Source organism: Mesoplodon densirostris, chromosome 4, assembly GCF_025265405.1.
Source record: "Mesoplodon densirostris isolate mMesDen1 chromosome 4, mMesDen1 primary haplotype, whole genome shotgun sequence".
NCBI lineage: Eukaryota > Metazoa > Chordata > Mammalia > Artiodactyla > Ziphiidae > Mesoplodon > Mesoplodon densirostris.
The window spans coordinates 154,976,490-154,991,880 of NC_082664.1; the positions used below are offsets into that span (position 1 = coordinate 154,976,490).

Here is a 15,391-nt window from a genome sequence, read left to right on the forward strand (position 1 = left end):
TGCAGATAGGACAGGTTTTTCAACAAATGGTGCTAGAAAATGATATCCACATGCAAAAGAATGAAGTTGGAGCCTTGCCAACACCAACAACACCTCAAAATGGATCAAAGACCTCAACATAAGCCCTAACTCTATAAAACTCTTAGAAGAAAACATAGGGCCAAAACTTCCCATATTAGATTTGACAATGACTTCTTAAATATGACACCAAAGGCACAGGCAACCAAAAAAACAAGTAGAAAAACTTGGCTTCATGAAAATTTTTAAATTTTGTGCATTGAAAGACACTCTCTACAGAAGGCAACCCACAGAATAGGAGAATATATCTGCAAACCATGTATCTGATAAGGGATTTATATCCAGAATACACAGAGAACTCCTAAAACTCAAAACAAACAAACAACTCAATTCAAAAATGGGCAAAAGGGAAGCGGCTTCCCTGGTGGCGCAGTGGTTGAGAGTCCGCCTGCCGATGCAGGGGACACGGGTTCGTATCCCGGTCTGGGAAGATCCCACATGCCGCGGAGCGGCTGGGCCTGTGAGCCATGGCCACTGAGCCTGCGCGTCCGGAGCCTGTGCTCCGCAACAGGAGAGGCCACAACAGTGAGAGGCCCGCGTACTGCAAAAAAAAAAAAAAAAAAGAAAAAAAAATGGGCAAAGGACTTGAACAGACATATCTCCAATGAAGAGCTACAGACTGTCAATAATCAAATGAAAAGATGTTCAACATCACTAGCTACTGGGGAAATGCAAATCAAACCTATGAGATACAACCTTACATCTATTAGAATGGCTACTATCAAAACAAAACAAAAGAGAAAATAAGTGTTGGTAAGGATGTGGAGAAATCAGAACTCTTGTGCACTGTTGGTGGGAATGTAAAATGGTGCAGCCACTGTGGAAAACAGTATGGCGGTTCCCCCTAAAAATTAAAAACAGAATTTTCATATGACCCAGCAATTCCTCTCTGGGTATAAACCCAAAAGAACTGACAGCAGTGTCTTGAAGAGATATTTGTACACCCATGTTCATAGCAGCATTATTCAACAATAGCTAAAACATGTAAGCAACCCAAATGTCCATCAATAACCGAATGAGTAACAAAAGGCAGTCAGACGTCAGAGACATCCGAGTAGTGTCAGTCACGGTAGATAGGGAGCAATGCCCCAGTAACAGACCCTGAGTTCCTGAAGCTCAAAATTTCAACTCTGAAGGCCAACGGGACATCCAGAAACCAGGCAGCAAGGCATGTCTTTGAGAGATCAGAAGACAAAGGTCACTGCATGGATCCAAAGACCCCTCGCCTTTATCCACCTGCAGAAGACACACTTCTCCCCCTACTCTAAAAACCCTTGAGGGGAAGAGCAGGAGACGGGAAGTTAGCTCAAAGACCCAGTGTTCTTGTCCACGAGACACTGCACATGACCTGAGAGGACCAATTCTATAATCAGTTTAGACCAAGCTTTCCTTTGAACCAGGTCTGTTCAGTGAGTGAGGTCTCAGGTAGTAGGCAAGATTAGGTTTAAACAAAACAAATTATTACACATTCTTTGTTTAAAAAAAAAAAAGAAATGACAATCTACTCTTTTCTAATTCATTTTAAAGAGGATCATAAAGATTAAGAAAGATCAAGCTATAATTCTTATAACCTTTTAGTGATTCCAGCCACTGAGTGCCTGCTGCTGGAGAGTGAAGACACGCCATGGAGCACACCTTCTCCATTTGTTTGCCTCCAGTTTAAATCCTGCGATTTGTGTTCAGTTTCTTTCCGCTGTTGATCTTTAGGCCAGAGAGTGGGAGCTCTTCTTATAAATAAATCACGTCCAAGCATTTTATTCTGGATTTTACAAGAGTTTGCAGTAAGTTTTTCAGAAGCATAAAGAATGGTCTGAGGCACTGCCCGAGAATCCCAGAGGGCCTCCCTAGGCCCAGGCACCTTCTTGGAGAGTGGCTGTGACATGCCCCTCACATTGCGGGGGGACTCCTCACCTGGGCCTGTGTGGGGTGCTCTTCACCTGGGCATGTGTGTGTGGGGGGGTGATCCTCACCTGGCCTTTGGGCCGAGAGCTGCATCTGCTCTGCTCTTGGTCCTTATCCTGGCTGCCCTGAGCCTGGGTCTGAACAGAGAAAATACATAATTAAGAAGGGCTCAGAAAAAAGGATGAGGGAAGAGTGGAAGGGCGGGAGGGGAAGTTTACCTGGCGGAAGGTCCCACGTACAAGTTACGTCTCACCGCCTTTTGTGCTAACCGTGCCCCTTGGGAGAGCAGCTGTCAGTGAGACCTGCCATTTCAGGTCCCTTATCCATGTGGAAGCTAACTTTTCTCCCAAGTCTGTCTTTGCATCCTTTACCTCTGTCTCTAAAACCTTTCCTGCAGCTCTGGGAGTAACAGATGTCTCCAAGCCCCTACCTGTCCACACGCATTTTTTTTTTTCTTTTTTTAAGCATCCAGCTCAGGTCCCATACCGAACTTTTCTTTGCAAATCAGTCCTTTCCCTCTGGTCTGATGTAATAATTAGGACTGGTTCCTTTTATCCGCAGAAATGGCATAGTATCTTGACGCTATACACATTCCTCTGGTCTCCTAGAAAGCGGCTGGTTCCTCCGGAATTCTGTTTGAGAGCATACAATAAGAGATGAGATTTTTTAAAAGTAAATAAGTTTATGCACAATTGGAATGCAAAGCGGAATCTTTTCTGGTCTTGTAATATTAATAAATACAAGGAAAGTGCCTGATCAGTAGCAACATACACTTATCAGAATGACTATCTCCAGGCCCTCACTCGTCTTAGGTTCCAGAAAGTCTGGAGCCTAAGATGAGTGAGGCTCGTGGAAAAAACCAACTAAGCAGGAGAAGTAACATGGACTGAAAGCATCATGTGCTCAAGCACAACAAACTCCAAAGCCACACAAGGTGGATAAATTCAACCACATAAACATAAGAAAGTTCAGCATGGCAAAAAAAGTGAATTAAAAAAAAAGTGACACAAAGAGGGAAAAAAAATTTCAACTCATCACAAAGGGCCAATCTCCCCAACTAACAGAAGTCACAGCAATCAAGAGGAAAAAGTGTGTACAAGGACAATGCTAAAGAGGAACAGTCACAACTCCCATGCCGATATAAACACGTATCAAAGATTTTACAACTGGTTCAAAGGAGGATTCCAAGAACGCCACAGATACAGAAAACAAGGAATTCTGAAGTGAATTTACAAATAGATGTGAAACAGGTCTGTCTACAGGGACACAATCTGCATTTCTATGGACAAGAATAATTAGTATTATTATCAGTCTTCCACAATTTATAGACTGTAAAGTAGCTCAAAGACAGTAAAAGGCAGAGAACCTGGATAGGTGAGTTAGACAGGACTTCCAATAATCTTTTTTTTTTTCTTTGCCTTTTAAAAACTTTCACATTTCCTGACAAGTCAGTAGTTCAAGGGACAAGACCAAACAGTCCACAGAAAGAGAAATACAAGTAGCCTTTAAGATATTTTTAAAATATTCAAACTTACTTATAATGAGATAAATGCTAATTAAATCGATACTTTCTGTTGTTGAAGAGTTGCTGGTGAAAGTGAAAAATCAAAGTGAAACCACTATGGGGCTCTCTGGCAACATCGGTCCAAGTTACAGATGCATTTACCCGATGACTCATCAATCCTATGTCCAGAAATCTACCCATCAGATACGCTCGCCCACATGTAAAATGAACTGTTTTTATCATAACAAAAGTTGATTGGAGGGCTTCCTTGGTGGAGCAGTGGTTGAGAGTCCACCTGCCAATGCAGGGGACGCGGGTTCGTGCCCCGGTCCGGGAAGATCCCACATGCTGCGGAGCAGCTGGGCCTGTGAGCCATGGCCGCTGAGCCTGCGCGTCCGGAGCCTGTGCTCTGCAACGGGAGAGGCCACAACAGTGAGAGGCCCGCATACCACAAAAAAAACCAAAAAAAAAGTTGATTGGAAAAGGCTAAATGTCCACTGACAGGAATGGAATTAGGGAAGATGGAATGCTGTGCCACTTTTTAAAAAATAGTAGCTCTTGGCACCAACATTACAGAGCAGAGTGTATGGTAGACTACCTTTGGGTTAGAACCAAGGGATGATAGGATATGTATTCATAACTGACTTGTATTCACATAAAGAAACACAGAAATGATACACCAGAAACGAGTATAAATGGCCACCTGTCATGGACTGTGTGGAGGTGGATGGTGCCAGGACAAGACTGAACCTCTTCCTGTACTTTCCATATTTGGACCATGTGACTGGATTACCTATTCAAAATGTTACCTTTTTTTCAAAATGACGATTTGGGTTTTCCTAACAGCCCAGGCTGTAAATGGTGAGGTGGTGATGGCAGGTAACAGTGATATTTTTCTCTTTTTCCTCTTGTCTAACTGCATTGTGTCTAACTGGAGAGGTCTGGACACCTTCACACACACACTGCACCCGCCCACTCGTGCTTTCTAGCTTCATTTTCCATAACTAGACTGTTGTCCCTGATGATCTCGTGCCTCCTGGAACCTCCTCCCTTATCCTCATTAAGTGCTTTAAACATAGTAGGAGCTCCTTACAGCCATTAAACTGACTTATTGTCCTTGTTCCCTGAACCTCAAGGAGCCACGGGAACCCATGGCTGAGTGAATCGAGGATTATGTAGCAGAGATGTCTGGACGAAGGACAGGCTGGAAAAGCAGAGAGGTGCCCATGGGGAGAAGGACCTTCCTGCAGCAAATTATCCTCCACAGACCACCCTCTTGCATGACTAAACGAAATATTTAACATGTGAAAACTTGAACATTTGACTTGAATTTTAAGCAGACCAAATGGAGGCTTTAATTGTTCACATGACAAAGGACCATGGGGTCTCTGTAAACAACTTCTCAAATGTTTCTCCTTATATCCTGAAACATTTGATAGAGTTAGAAACTAATAGTAAAGTGTTAGCCTCTGCTGATAGATTATCAATCAGGCACTGAGATATAAAATTCTGAACTTGGCTGTTTAAAAAGAATCCTGACATTTTGGGGACTTCCCTGTTGTTCAGTGCAGGATACCAGGCGCCCTAACTCCTATACCATGAAGGGAGGCGGGAGAGGCCGCTCTGGTATTACTTGCCGACGCCCCAGACGCCCTGAGGCATGTGGCCAGTTCACCCCGGCTCTACTCTGAGAAATACACGAGTCCCTTCCTCCCTGTGCAGTCCCGGCTGGAGCAGGTTACTTCCGAGGAGCACCAGCTGCTTGATGGTGAGACGAGGCACTGGCCTCATCACCATATTTTGGATAGAGGATTAGTCTGAAGAATAGCATGTATAAGGGAAACAGGATCTTCAAGACCATCTAGTCTCACCCTTTTTTGTAAAGACGGGAAAGCTTACGTGATCCCCTGTGTTGGCAGAGCCAAGACTGACCCTCAGTCTCTGGCTCAGGCCTTGCTGTCCCTGCTGGACACGGACTCGGAGGAGGGTGGGCTCCTCCCCGACTTCAACCCAGCAACAACCCATGGTTGGTGCTCAAATGTTTATTGACTGAATAAGTGAAAGAGACAGAAGTTGGAAAATTAAAACATTTAAAGCCCAAACTATCAGACTCAGAAACTAATTGCTTTTGAAACAAAAACCAGAAACAGAAGTTAATTCTCAAAAGTTTGCCTTATTACTTGTGTGTCTTACAACAGGAATCAGCAAACTGCAACCCCAGATCTGGCCAAATCCAGCTACTATCTATTTTTGTAGGGCCCACAAGCTAAAAGTAGCATTTATACTTGCAAAAAATCCACAGAATAATATTTCATGATGGGAGAATGATATGAAGTTTACGTTTCTGTGTTCTTAAATACAGTTCTGTTGGACCAGATCCTTTCCCACAGATCTGAGGGCTGCACCTGGGTCACAACATCAGGACTTGAGTGGTTCAGACAGAAGCCACCTGGCCCTTTACAAACATGTCCGCCACCCCAGCCTTAGCAGGCTGGTGAGGATCTGGTTCAACCCTCACTGGAGCTGTTGCCCAGATGCAGCATAATCAGTGTGCCATTGCCCGTCCAGGTGTAACTGCCCGCTAATGACCAACGGTTTAACCTTAACCAAAGGCATCCCCCTAAGACCCATCAAGACCGGCCAACTCACCTCACAGCCCACTCCTACCTCCAGGAACCCCAGCCGGTGACACGCTGCCGCCACTTCCCAGCTAGGACACCCTGCAGCCATTGTCCAGGTGACGCTGACCTGAAAGCCGCGCTGCCCCCTTGGTGGCTAGGAGCTTTGCTCCGCGAGGAGAGCATCTGTCTTTGAGGATTCACCCCCTGGCCCTCAGCTTCGGATGCTTTTGATGCTGCCTGACCTGTGGGAAAACCCATTGGACAGTGGTCAGGACAGGTGGCCTCTGCCCTCTCACGGGAGGCTGAGGAATGGGATGCACAGCAATGCTGCCCCTTGCCCCCCAGCTTCTGGGAGCATGGACAGGGCTCAGGGACCGCCAAGGGTGACTTGACAAGACGCGTGGGTGCATCCGGTCCCTCGGAAAACGTCCCACGGGAATGCAGGGAGGGGGCAGCTGTGGCCGCCCGTGGCCCTCACCTCACTGCTCCGTCCCGGGCTCCACTGAAGTGCGGGTCCCCACGCGGTCCTCGTCCTCCTGACGGTCAGCAGAGCGGGGACGCATCAAGTTACCTCTGCCCCTCAGCGGCTCCCCCGCATCTCCTGAACGTCTGCTCGGGCTGGTCTGGACCGCAGAGAACACACGCCCTGGTCCCCCCAGGGAAGCTGGACAGGCCCAGAGATATCTGTCAACACGTGTCAACACCAACACGAGGTAGGGAAACCAAGCAACACGAGGGGAGCTGAGGCCAAGCCTGGATCCTCTGCACCCACACTGCCGGGCTTCCCTTCCTCCTTCTCACTTTCCATTTCTGCTCCTTTGCTTTTCCCCTAGTCAGTCTGTCCCCCAAGCCCGACAGCCCCACATGGGGCTCCGCGCTCTCTTCACAGGTGACGAGTGAGGAGCCGCGGAGCCGAGCCACCTGCCGGCCTCCTGCCCCGACGACCAGAGCGACCGGCCCAGCCGCAGATGCCGTCCATCTGCTAGAGGCCTCTGTGCCAGCCCTGAGTGGGCCTCCAACTCTCCCCCCATGAACGACCGAGTCGGGGGTGACAGTGACGTGCAGGATGGAGGGAGGAGGGGAGGGAAAGGGGGGAGCCGAGGGGTCACCGAGACACGGGGGATCCACCCCAGCCAGAGAAGCTGATGCGTGGACCACCTCGAGGGGTCACCACCGCCAACCACCGCCCGAGGCAGCACGGCCGACCCAAGTCTCTCGCTAAGGTATCGTACTGACTTGGTCTTGTCCAGCTATTTTGTTCATGGATTAACCTTAAAAACGGAAAGACAATAAGAGGTGAACTGAGGGGCCCACTGGACTGGAGCCAGAGAGGCCGTGACGGGAAAGATGTCCTCTCGGGACCCAGCGCCCGCCTGGGGGCCGGCAGGAGAGAAAGGGCTGGCCCACCGGTGGGGACCAGGGCTGTGGGTTCTGCTGAGAAGATGTCGTAAGTCAAGACTACAAGTCACAAAAGACGTGGGTGCCAAGGAAACGGAACCTCTCTCCTCGGAAGCAGTGACACCACGTCCCTTGAGGTGGACACACCACCCGACGTGACACCAAGACATCAACGAGGACGGTAAGACCCAGAATGATGATTGACCAGCTGATTAAACTCCTGTGTCCCCAGACCTCAGCATTGTGCTGGACGACGCAGAAAGGCATCAGAAGAAACTCTACGTACGCACAGGAACACACACTCTGCACAAAGCACGGCCACACGGGGCAGTTCTGTGTCAGCAACGTTCTGAGTCACCCAATGCAGGTGGTCTGCACCAGCCACCCACTTTTATACCCCCAATTAGCGCGGGACGGTCCTGGTACAAGTGGAATTCTAACACAAAGGCACTCGGGTGAAGCCTGTTGATCTATGTGCAGAATCAGTTCTACTGATTTTCACGTGTATTAAACTTAAGCTTTTGTAACCATTAGGCTGGAGGTCAGTTAACCCGCTACTACTTTTTTTGTTTTTTTTTTAAACATCTTTATTGGAGTATCCCGCTCTTTCCAAGAGATGAAGCCAAGATCAAAACAAAGATAATTTGGGTTGGAATCGTCAGCGAGACCTATGTCCTGGCAAAGCTTCCTGCCAAAGAGCAGCAGAGAGTATGTGCACACAGACGCACACTCCTTGTTCCTAAAAGTTACCAATAATCTGTACACTTAGAGCAAAATATGAACAAATATATTTAGATATATTTAAAAGAATTAAAAAAAACATTTCACAAAACATTTGTTGCCATAGGAATATTTTTAGCAATAAATGCCCACATCAAAATTTAAACATTGTTCAAAGTATGATTATCTATACTGATAAGTAATGCAACAAATTATGTAAACAGAGTCAGATACATTCCTGGTAGGAGTCACTTCCTTCCTAGGATGGAAGCTGGCCCAGTTTTCCAGGGGACCAATTAAGAAACTGCTATTTTCAGAGCAACAAAAATAAAAGCTTTTATTTGTTCATTTGAATATAAAACAGGCGTTATCACAGATGTACAAAGCTTACTGGTGGTTTAACATACGAGAAGGTTGCCGTCCTTTGCACATAAAAATTTTGTTTGAAACCGTGATTGGTTGAGTACATGAATTTCTCTAACCAGTCACCACACTATGAAATAACGCTGCTAGCATCCAACTGGTAAAAGGGACCGTTTCCCTTGGGTAAAGTGTCAAGCAGGATTAAATAGATATAATAAACAAGCACCATGAGGAAGCCGCCCTGTCGGGTTGGTCTAAGTCTCAGTGATCACTGTGTACCCTCCTGTGTGCAAGGTGATCACACGGTTTTGTCTGACTTCAAAAGCACAAGGTCACAAGACAAACACTGGTTACGTTCTCATGAATGACTCATCCACAGCACAATTCCTAGTACAGAACGATCTTCCTTTATTGCTAAACGGGTGGTACTTAGTGTCTCCTTTTCTTTTTCTTGCACAACAGAACTTGGATCCCAGCCCTGAGCCCTCTGACCCTCGACGATGACACAGGACAGCAGGACCGACCTCACCCCACCTCGCTGGGCCTCGCGAGTCACCTGCAGTCCTGCTTCCTCATCAGTGTCGGACCCGAAACCTTAAACCCCTCCCCCTACACAAGGTGGGCATGTGTGTCTTTCCTGTGTGTGGTGGGGTTTTTTCCCCCTTAGGAAGCGAAAGACTGTGGGAATGTGTATCTGAAGCATGTAGAGAAATATTCATACACAGCAATGAAGTCAAACAATATTTTAAAAATCAAGTAACTTGTGGAGATGGAACAATGCACCCCACATGCAGACAAATTTTTTTAAAATGCCACTTAAAATTTTAACAGCAATTAGCCTTGGATCTCAGAAGTCAAACAAAACTCTCTTGTAGCAAAGGGCTCATTGCCAGCACACAGAGCAAAGGCAGATAAGACAACCTCACAGAAAGGGTCTCAGTCTCGCCAGCAGCAATCTTAGTCATGCAGACCTGACACAGCCCCCGTGGGGCGCACTGGGGCAATTACAAAGTGAATCTTGCTTGGACAGCTGATAATTCTTCCTGGCTGGACGCAGACGGGCTGATTCAGTCTGGGAGTGTGCGAGGAGCTCTGAGAGTTCCAAGGCGTGTGAGGCGGCAGCAGCAGCAGCAGCAGCAAGAGATGGAAATCAGAAGCGTGTCCTCGCAGGAGGTGCGGTGACGGGGGTGGGGGCCTCCTGCCCCAGCCAGTGGCTCTGTTGTCCCGGCAGCGGGGGCGGCTCCCCAGGCACGACCCCCTCCTGGTGAGTCTCTTCCCTTAAAGCCGCTGAGGGAGTCAGCACAACCCGCTGCAAATGACCACAGAACGACATTCCTTTTCATACCGAGGACCAAAAAAAGGTGACACGAACAAAAATGATGGGAACATTGTGCAATGAATTCTTGCGGCCGAGAGAGCGCGTGCTGTGGGCCAGCTGCTCCCCAGGCCGTGCAGTGCGGTGGGCACGCGGCACTGACAATCCGTCGAGACCCCGCAGCAGAGGGAAAAGTGCACGTCCAGCTCCGATCCGCCACCTCTGAGGCGACAGCGCCACTTGCTGGTCTCCGGTTCCAGAGGAGAGGTTCCGACTGTGCTGCTGGCTGTCTGGCCGCGCACACCAGCAACGGGCGAGAGTCTATCTACAGTGCAGTGGAGGGGACGCCATGCAAGTGACAGGTTCTGCGTTTTAAACTTTAAAATCTCCTTTGTTCTTAGTGAATTTATATTTCATATATATATATTTGTTGTGATGCTATCCACGCAAGATAATACAACACTTTTTATATTAGCAAACATTACAAGACTTTAATATTCTTGAATGTTTTCTCTGTTATACTTCTAAAGAGATCAAAATAAATTAAACGTTTTGTACATAATTACATAAGAAGTTAACTTATTTTATCATTTTAGTTTAGTACAAAGATATCTGCAAGGTAATTGCCGAAATACACCTTATTTATAATTTCTTCTCATTCCATGCTAAAATTCAAAGGCCGATTATTAGCCTGTTTCTTCAGCACATTTCTGACAAAGAAAGCTGCTAAAATCTAATTGGAAGGTGCTATTTGGAAGGTTTTCTCGTACCTCAACAAACTGTCCTAAAAGGATGAGCTCCAGCAATGGCTTAAATTAGTAGCAGGTCCATGGCATTAAGATTTCATGACACATTAAAACAGAGAAAACAATTCTTTGTCACACTACATAAATTGTTTAAAAGAACCCATCTGGAGGGCAGAATATTTTTTTAATTGCTATTTTGGCTTAACAAAATACCACATTTACGAAGAAAGCACTTATCCAATAATTAAAAAAAAAGAAAAAGTTTTTGAAATGGGCTTTTCCAACAAACTGAAGGCAGTAACGCAAAGTCCTTCTGAGCAAACTTCACATTTCTCGTCTCATCCCCGTGCCGATCAGGACGAGTGGAAAGTCTCCTCCCCACCACTTGGCAAAAGCTCTGCTCGGGAACTCGCCCTGGCGTCTGCACACTCGCGACACTGAGCAGATGGCCCGCCTCTGGGAGCGTCTACATGTTGTAGGCCACGTAAATGGGGTCCAGCTGGTCGGCCAGGAAGCCGTCGCGGAGGTGCATGCGCTGCTTCTCCCCCCGGGAGTTGATGGGGATGACGCCGATGTCCACCACCACCACCACCCCCACCACCAGGTAGTGCTCCTCCAGGACCACGTTGGTCACCAGGGGGACCAGGTCCAGGGCTTCCTGCTCGGACCCGTCGAGCTCAACCACAACCACCAGCAAGTTTGTCCAGGTGAACACAGCACTGGAAGAGAGAGAAGCATCACTGTACAGCGGGGCTTGAACTTAACGATCTTGTTTTCTTTTCCAGACGTTCCACTGGGTTCTTTGTGGACCTGCCTGGGCGCTAAGCCTCCTCAGGCCTGTTGGTCCCTGACTGGCTCTCATACTCCAGTCATCCGCACCTCCTACCGACCTGCTCTCGTGGTGGCAGCCGCGCCCCTGCGCTCCCTGGATCCACGCACCCCTAAGGGTGGAGTCTGTCCCGCCAGGTGATTGGGTCAGCCTGCAGCATGGTCTGTGGGCTTGTTGCTGAGGCTAGGACAGCGGGGGCACTGGGGCTGGTCCTGACTTGCCTCTGCCACCAGGGGGATGAAAAACATGTGCAGACGAGCTGCCAGGCCCTGGCCCAGCTGACCTGTGGGCTCCAGCCACGCTGGGGTCAGATACCTCAGCGGTCAACTGCAGACCCAGGGCACATTAACTGATTCCTGTTTAAAGTACTGAGTTTAGGATGAGGGCAATGCAGTGAGACCTGACTCACGTGAGGTAATTCTAGGAGAACTCCAGAGATTTACCCAGAAGTGTCTTATTTTGGATCTTTCAACAGGAGGGCCACCCAGAGTATTTTGTCTGCCCAATTTGTAAAAGCCTAAGAACAGTATTTTACACTTTAACATCATATAATTGGGCTTTTAAAACGTGGTTGTTTAAGAACCTTAACATATACTGCCCCTGGCCACCAGAGCCGCGTGGAGGACAGGCTAGGCTCTGGGGCCCTGCAGTGGGCTGCGGGGATCTTTCTCTTGCCAGACACAGAGAAGGTTCTATCTCAGTTGTGAGGCAGGAAGTATCTGGGAACATTCACTGTTGTTTCCTGAAAGCACAGAGTATGCCTATTAGGAAAAAATGAATATTTTGTTCAGTATGGCCAATGAATACATGAAAATGAAAGGGAAACATTGGAGAATGTGTTTAGCATTGGAGAATGTGTTTAGCAGACCCCTCCTTCTGGATTTTGCTTTGTGATGAACGTGTACATCTAAGGGAACAAACTTGTGGGGAGCTGTTCCCGAGAAGAAGTGCCAGTGCCAAGTCCCAGGGCACAACTCCCAGGCACCAGGCACCGCTCCACAAGGGCCGCGCCTTGAGTCCATGAATCACATGTGACTATTGTGATGTGTGCTGGGGACAATCTTATCCTGGCATTTGAAGTCGATGGCGCAGCATTAGGACCAGCTCAGACTCCACAGTTAACTGGGGAGGGGGTTTGCCAGGAGGCCGCGGGCTGCCGCCAGCTACTCTCCTTCCGCTGGAGCTCTCCTGGGGCTGCAGTGGCTGAGAGGGTCGGGGGGCTGGACCGTACTCAGTGAGGCAGTCACAGGTGTGACCTGGCATCACATCCTTCTTTCTCTGCATGAAGTGACTGATGGGGGCACCCTGCGGCGGGGTGGGGCCACAGGCAAGGGGGAGGGAAATAACAGAACAGTTGTGCTGCACAGACTCCAACAGAGAGAAACCCTTCGGAATAAAACGCAGCTTTGTTCCACGTCACAGCATCTAAGCAATGCTCAGAACAGAAAGGACAAACCCATGAGGGGCACCCCTGCCACACACTTTTAAGTGGAAACGGCACCTTTTCAACTAGATAGAAAATACTCGAGGGAGGCAATACAAGCCAGTCAAAATTATTTTCTTAAAAATACAAAAATGGAAGGCTGTGATTGGTATTTATAGCTATTTAGATGGAAACTAAGGTGGGTCCCTGCCAGTTTCTGGGCTGATACCTTTCTGGGGTTTCTGCCCTCCTCGACACACGAGTGGACAGGCAGCTTTGGCAGGCGGAGGACTTGTGCTTCAGACGGGCTCCGTCACTGCTCGCCCTGAAATGCGGCACCAAGTGGGGACGAGGCGCTCCCGTCCACCCGACTCTTGTATCTGCCAAGTCCTCTGTGCAGTGCAGTGCGTGGCCAAGAACACCAGCCTGCGTCAGCTAACAAGAGGCAGCCGACAATCTCAGACCAACCCACCTGCCGAGAAAACTGCTCCCGAGTGGTTTTGGAACAAGCCTCCCCTGGGGCTCCTGCCCTGAGCTTCCAGACCGGCTCCATCGGGCCTCTGCCAGTTCAGGGACTAAGGGAATGAGCAGACCTACAGCCAAAGGTGCTGAAGCCACTTTTCACTCTCAAATGCCACGTAAAGGCCCTGAGGAGGTGGTCAGTGCTGCAGCCCCCAGGCCAGGCGGTGATCTGGGCACACTCACACGTCACAGCCAACCAAACGGCCAGAGAGAAGCATGGCCTGCAAGGCCCCTCACCCCCAAGGGTGGCTGGGGTGGGTGACTTGTCACTGACAACCCAGTGACGCTGGCAAACGCGGCCTCTCCTGGAGCCTAGGGTCTTCCCACAGGCATGCTGCGTTTAGGCTCCCACGGACAGTCTATTTCCCCTACATCACGCCTTCCTTAACAAAAAACCAAGTAATAAACGGCTCCCTGGAAACACCGCCCAGCCATCTGTATGTCACTCTCGGGAAAAGCAACAACTCTGCACTAGGAGTGCTCTTCAGAGGTTCAGATTCACCCTGGAAAGCTGACTCCGCCCAGGACCCCGTGCCCTCGGGCTGCCGCCCCCTCCTCACCATTCCGTGACGCTTTTGTGGGCTCTGATGACGGAGGTCTCGATGTCTATCGGGTGATACCTCATGCCGCGCAGCTCCATGGCCTCATCTAGGGCCCCCACCACGTAGAGGGCGTCGTGGCGCTCTGTGCAGGGAATGGAAACCATGTGAGCTTCACCGCAATGCCGCTCAAGCCGCTTAAAAAAGAAAAAAGACTCTACCCCTGCATGCGGAAGAGACGCGAAGAAAAGGTCACTGAGCAAGAGATGCTGTCTCCCTTCTACCAGGGCAACTCTGCAGCCCGAGGCTTTCAGGGAAAAGGTGCAGGCGGAGGTGCCGCCTGGCTCAGCGCTGGCCGCACGCCTGCACGTCCCTCCCCTCATCCCACAGGAGTAGCCTCCACACGCCGTCAAGTGCGTTATCACACAGCCCTCAGCAGCATCAGCACTGCCGGGACACGGGCCAGCAGACCTGCTCCCTGGAGTCACATGGTGAGGACCCAGCACAGCCCAAGTTATGCCCAGTTCCCTCTGGTGCCAGCATATGAGCTCTTAACTCTCTTATTACTGCACGTCTGAGCGGGAAGAGGAAGCATAGTTTCTGAGAATGTTCATGAACAAAAATTTGTAATTTGTAATTGTTAAATTTATTCTCATCAGCTGTGCAAACCTTGGGATAATGACAACATGCAGTCTGTCCATCTTTCCTTAAAAACAAGGAGACATCTTTAATCTTTAGACTAGTAAACATATCACAGTGAGTTTGAGAGAAGTGACTGACATATAAAATACCAGAAAATAAATCTTCTCCAGTTTAAGTCAGATGAGATGGAGGTAGTTACTTGCTGGCTTCTAACCACAGCTGCCGTGGGGTATCCCACTGTCCCAGCCCCCGGGCTCCGCAGGATGGGACCTGCCCTGCCTCCTGGGAGGCCTGGGTGTTGCTAAGCTTAGTTCTTCAAGGAACCCCAGATAGCACCCTCAAGTAAAACAGTCTATGATTTTCCCAAATTGAAAATGCAACACCAAAATATCTTGTACTTTTCCCCTAAATTCATGCTGGTTCAGCCAGGTTGGCACAGCTCCCATCAGACAGATGGGTCAGGAAGGCTCGCTGACTTCTGGCTTTGAGTCTGGCAGGATCTCACCAAGAAAGCTCAGGCCCCATCTCTATGTAATACCCAAGTCCTATCTCTGTTTTTAGTGAAATAAAGAGTGGAGAAAGGATTCCAGGATCAGCAAAGACCTGAAGAGCAGGCAGGCTCTTAACATGTTAGTTCTGTGTAACACCCATGCCCAGCGCCAGCCCCTCAGAGCTGCTGCTCCGCTCGGGCACCTTGTGGCAGCAGGCCTGCTGGACAGGTGCAGAAATGCAGAGTACCCGAGGCCAGCGCCTCCCGCCCTGGAAGAGAGCAGCAGGGCTTCAGGAGGG

The 15,391-nt window shown here is 49.0% G+C and overlaps 1 protein-coding gene across 4 annotated transcripts in view; it reads right to left on the minus strand.

Moving 5' to 3' along the window:
- Positions 1-8,108: 8,108 nt before the first annotated feature.
- DIP2C (disco interacting protein 2 homolog C) overlaps positions 8,109-15,391 on the minus strand; it is a 368,942-nt gene continuing 361,659 nt past the window's right edge. For all 4 annotated transcript variants that reach the window (XM_060097544.1, XM_060097543.1, XM_060097542.1 and 1 more), the window contains 2 exons: positions 13,982-14,105; positions 8,109-11,366 (listed from right to left, as the gene is read on the minus strand). In XM_060097544.1, coding sequence (XP_059953527.1) covers positions 11,114-11,366; positions 13,982-14,105 — 377 coding nt within the window. In that variant the 3' untranslated portion in view covers positions 8,109-11,113. The remainder of the gene's footprint in view (positions 11,367-13,981; positions 14,106-15,391) is intronic.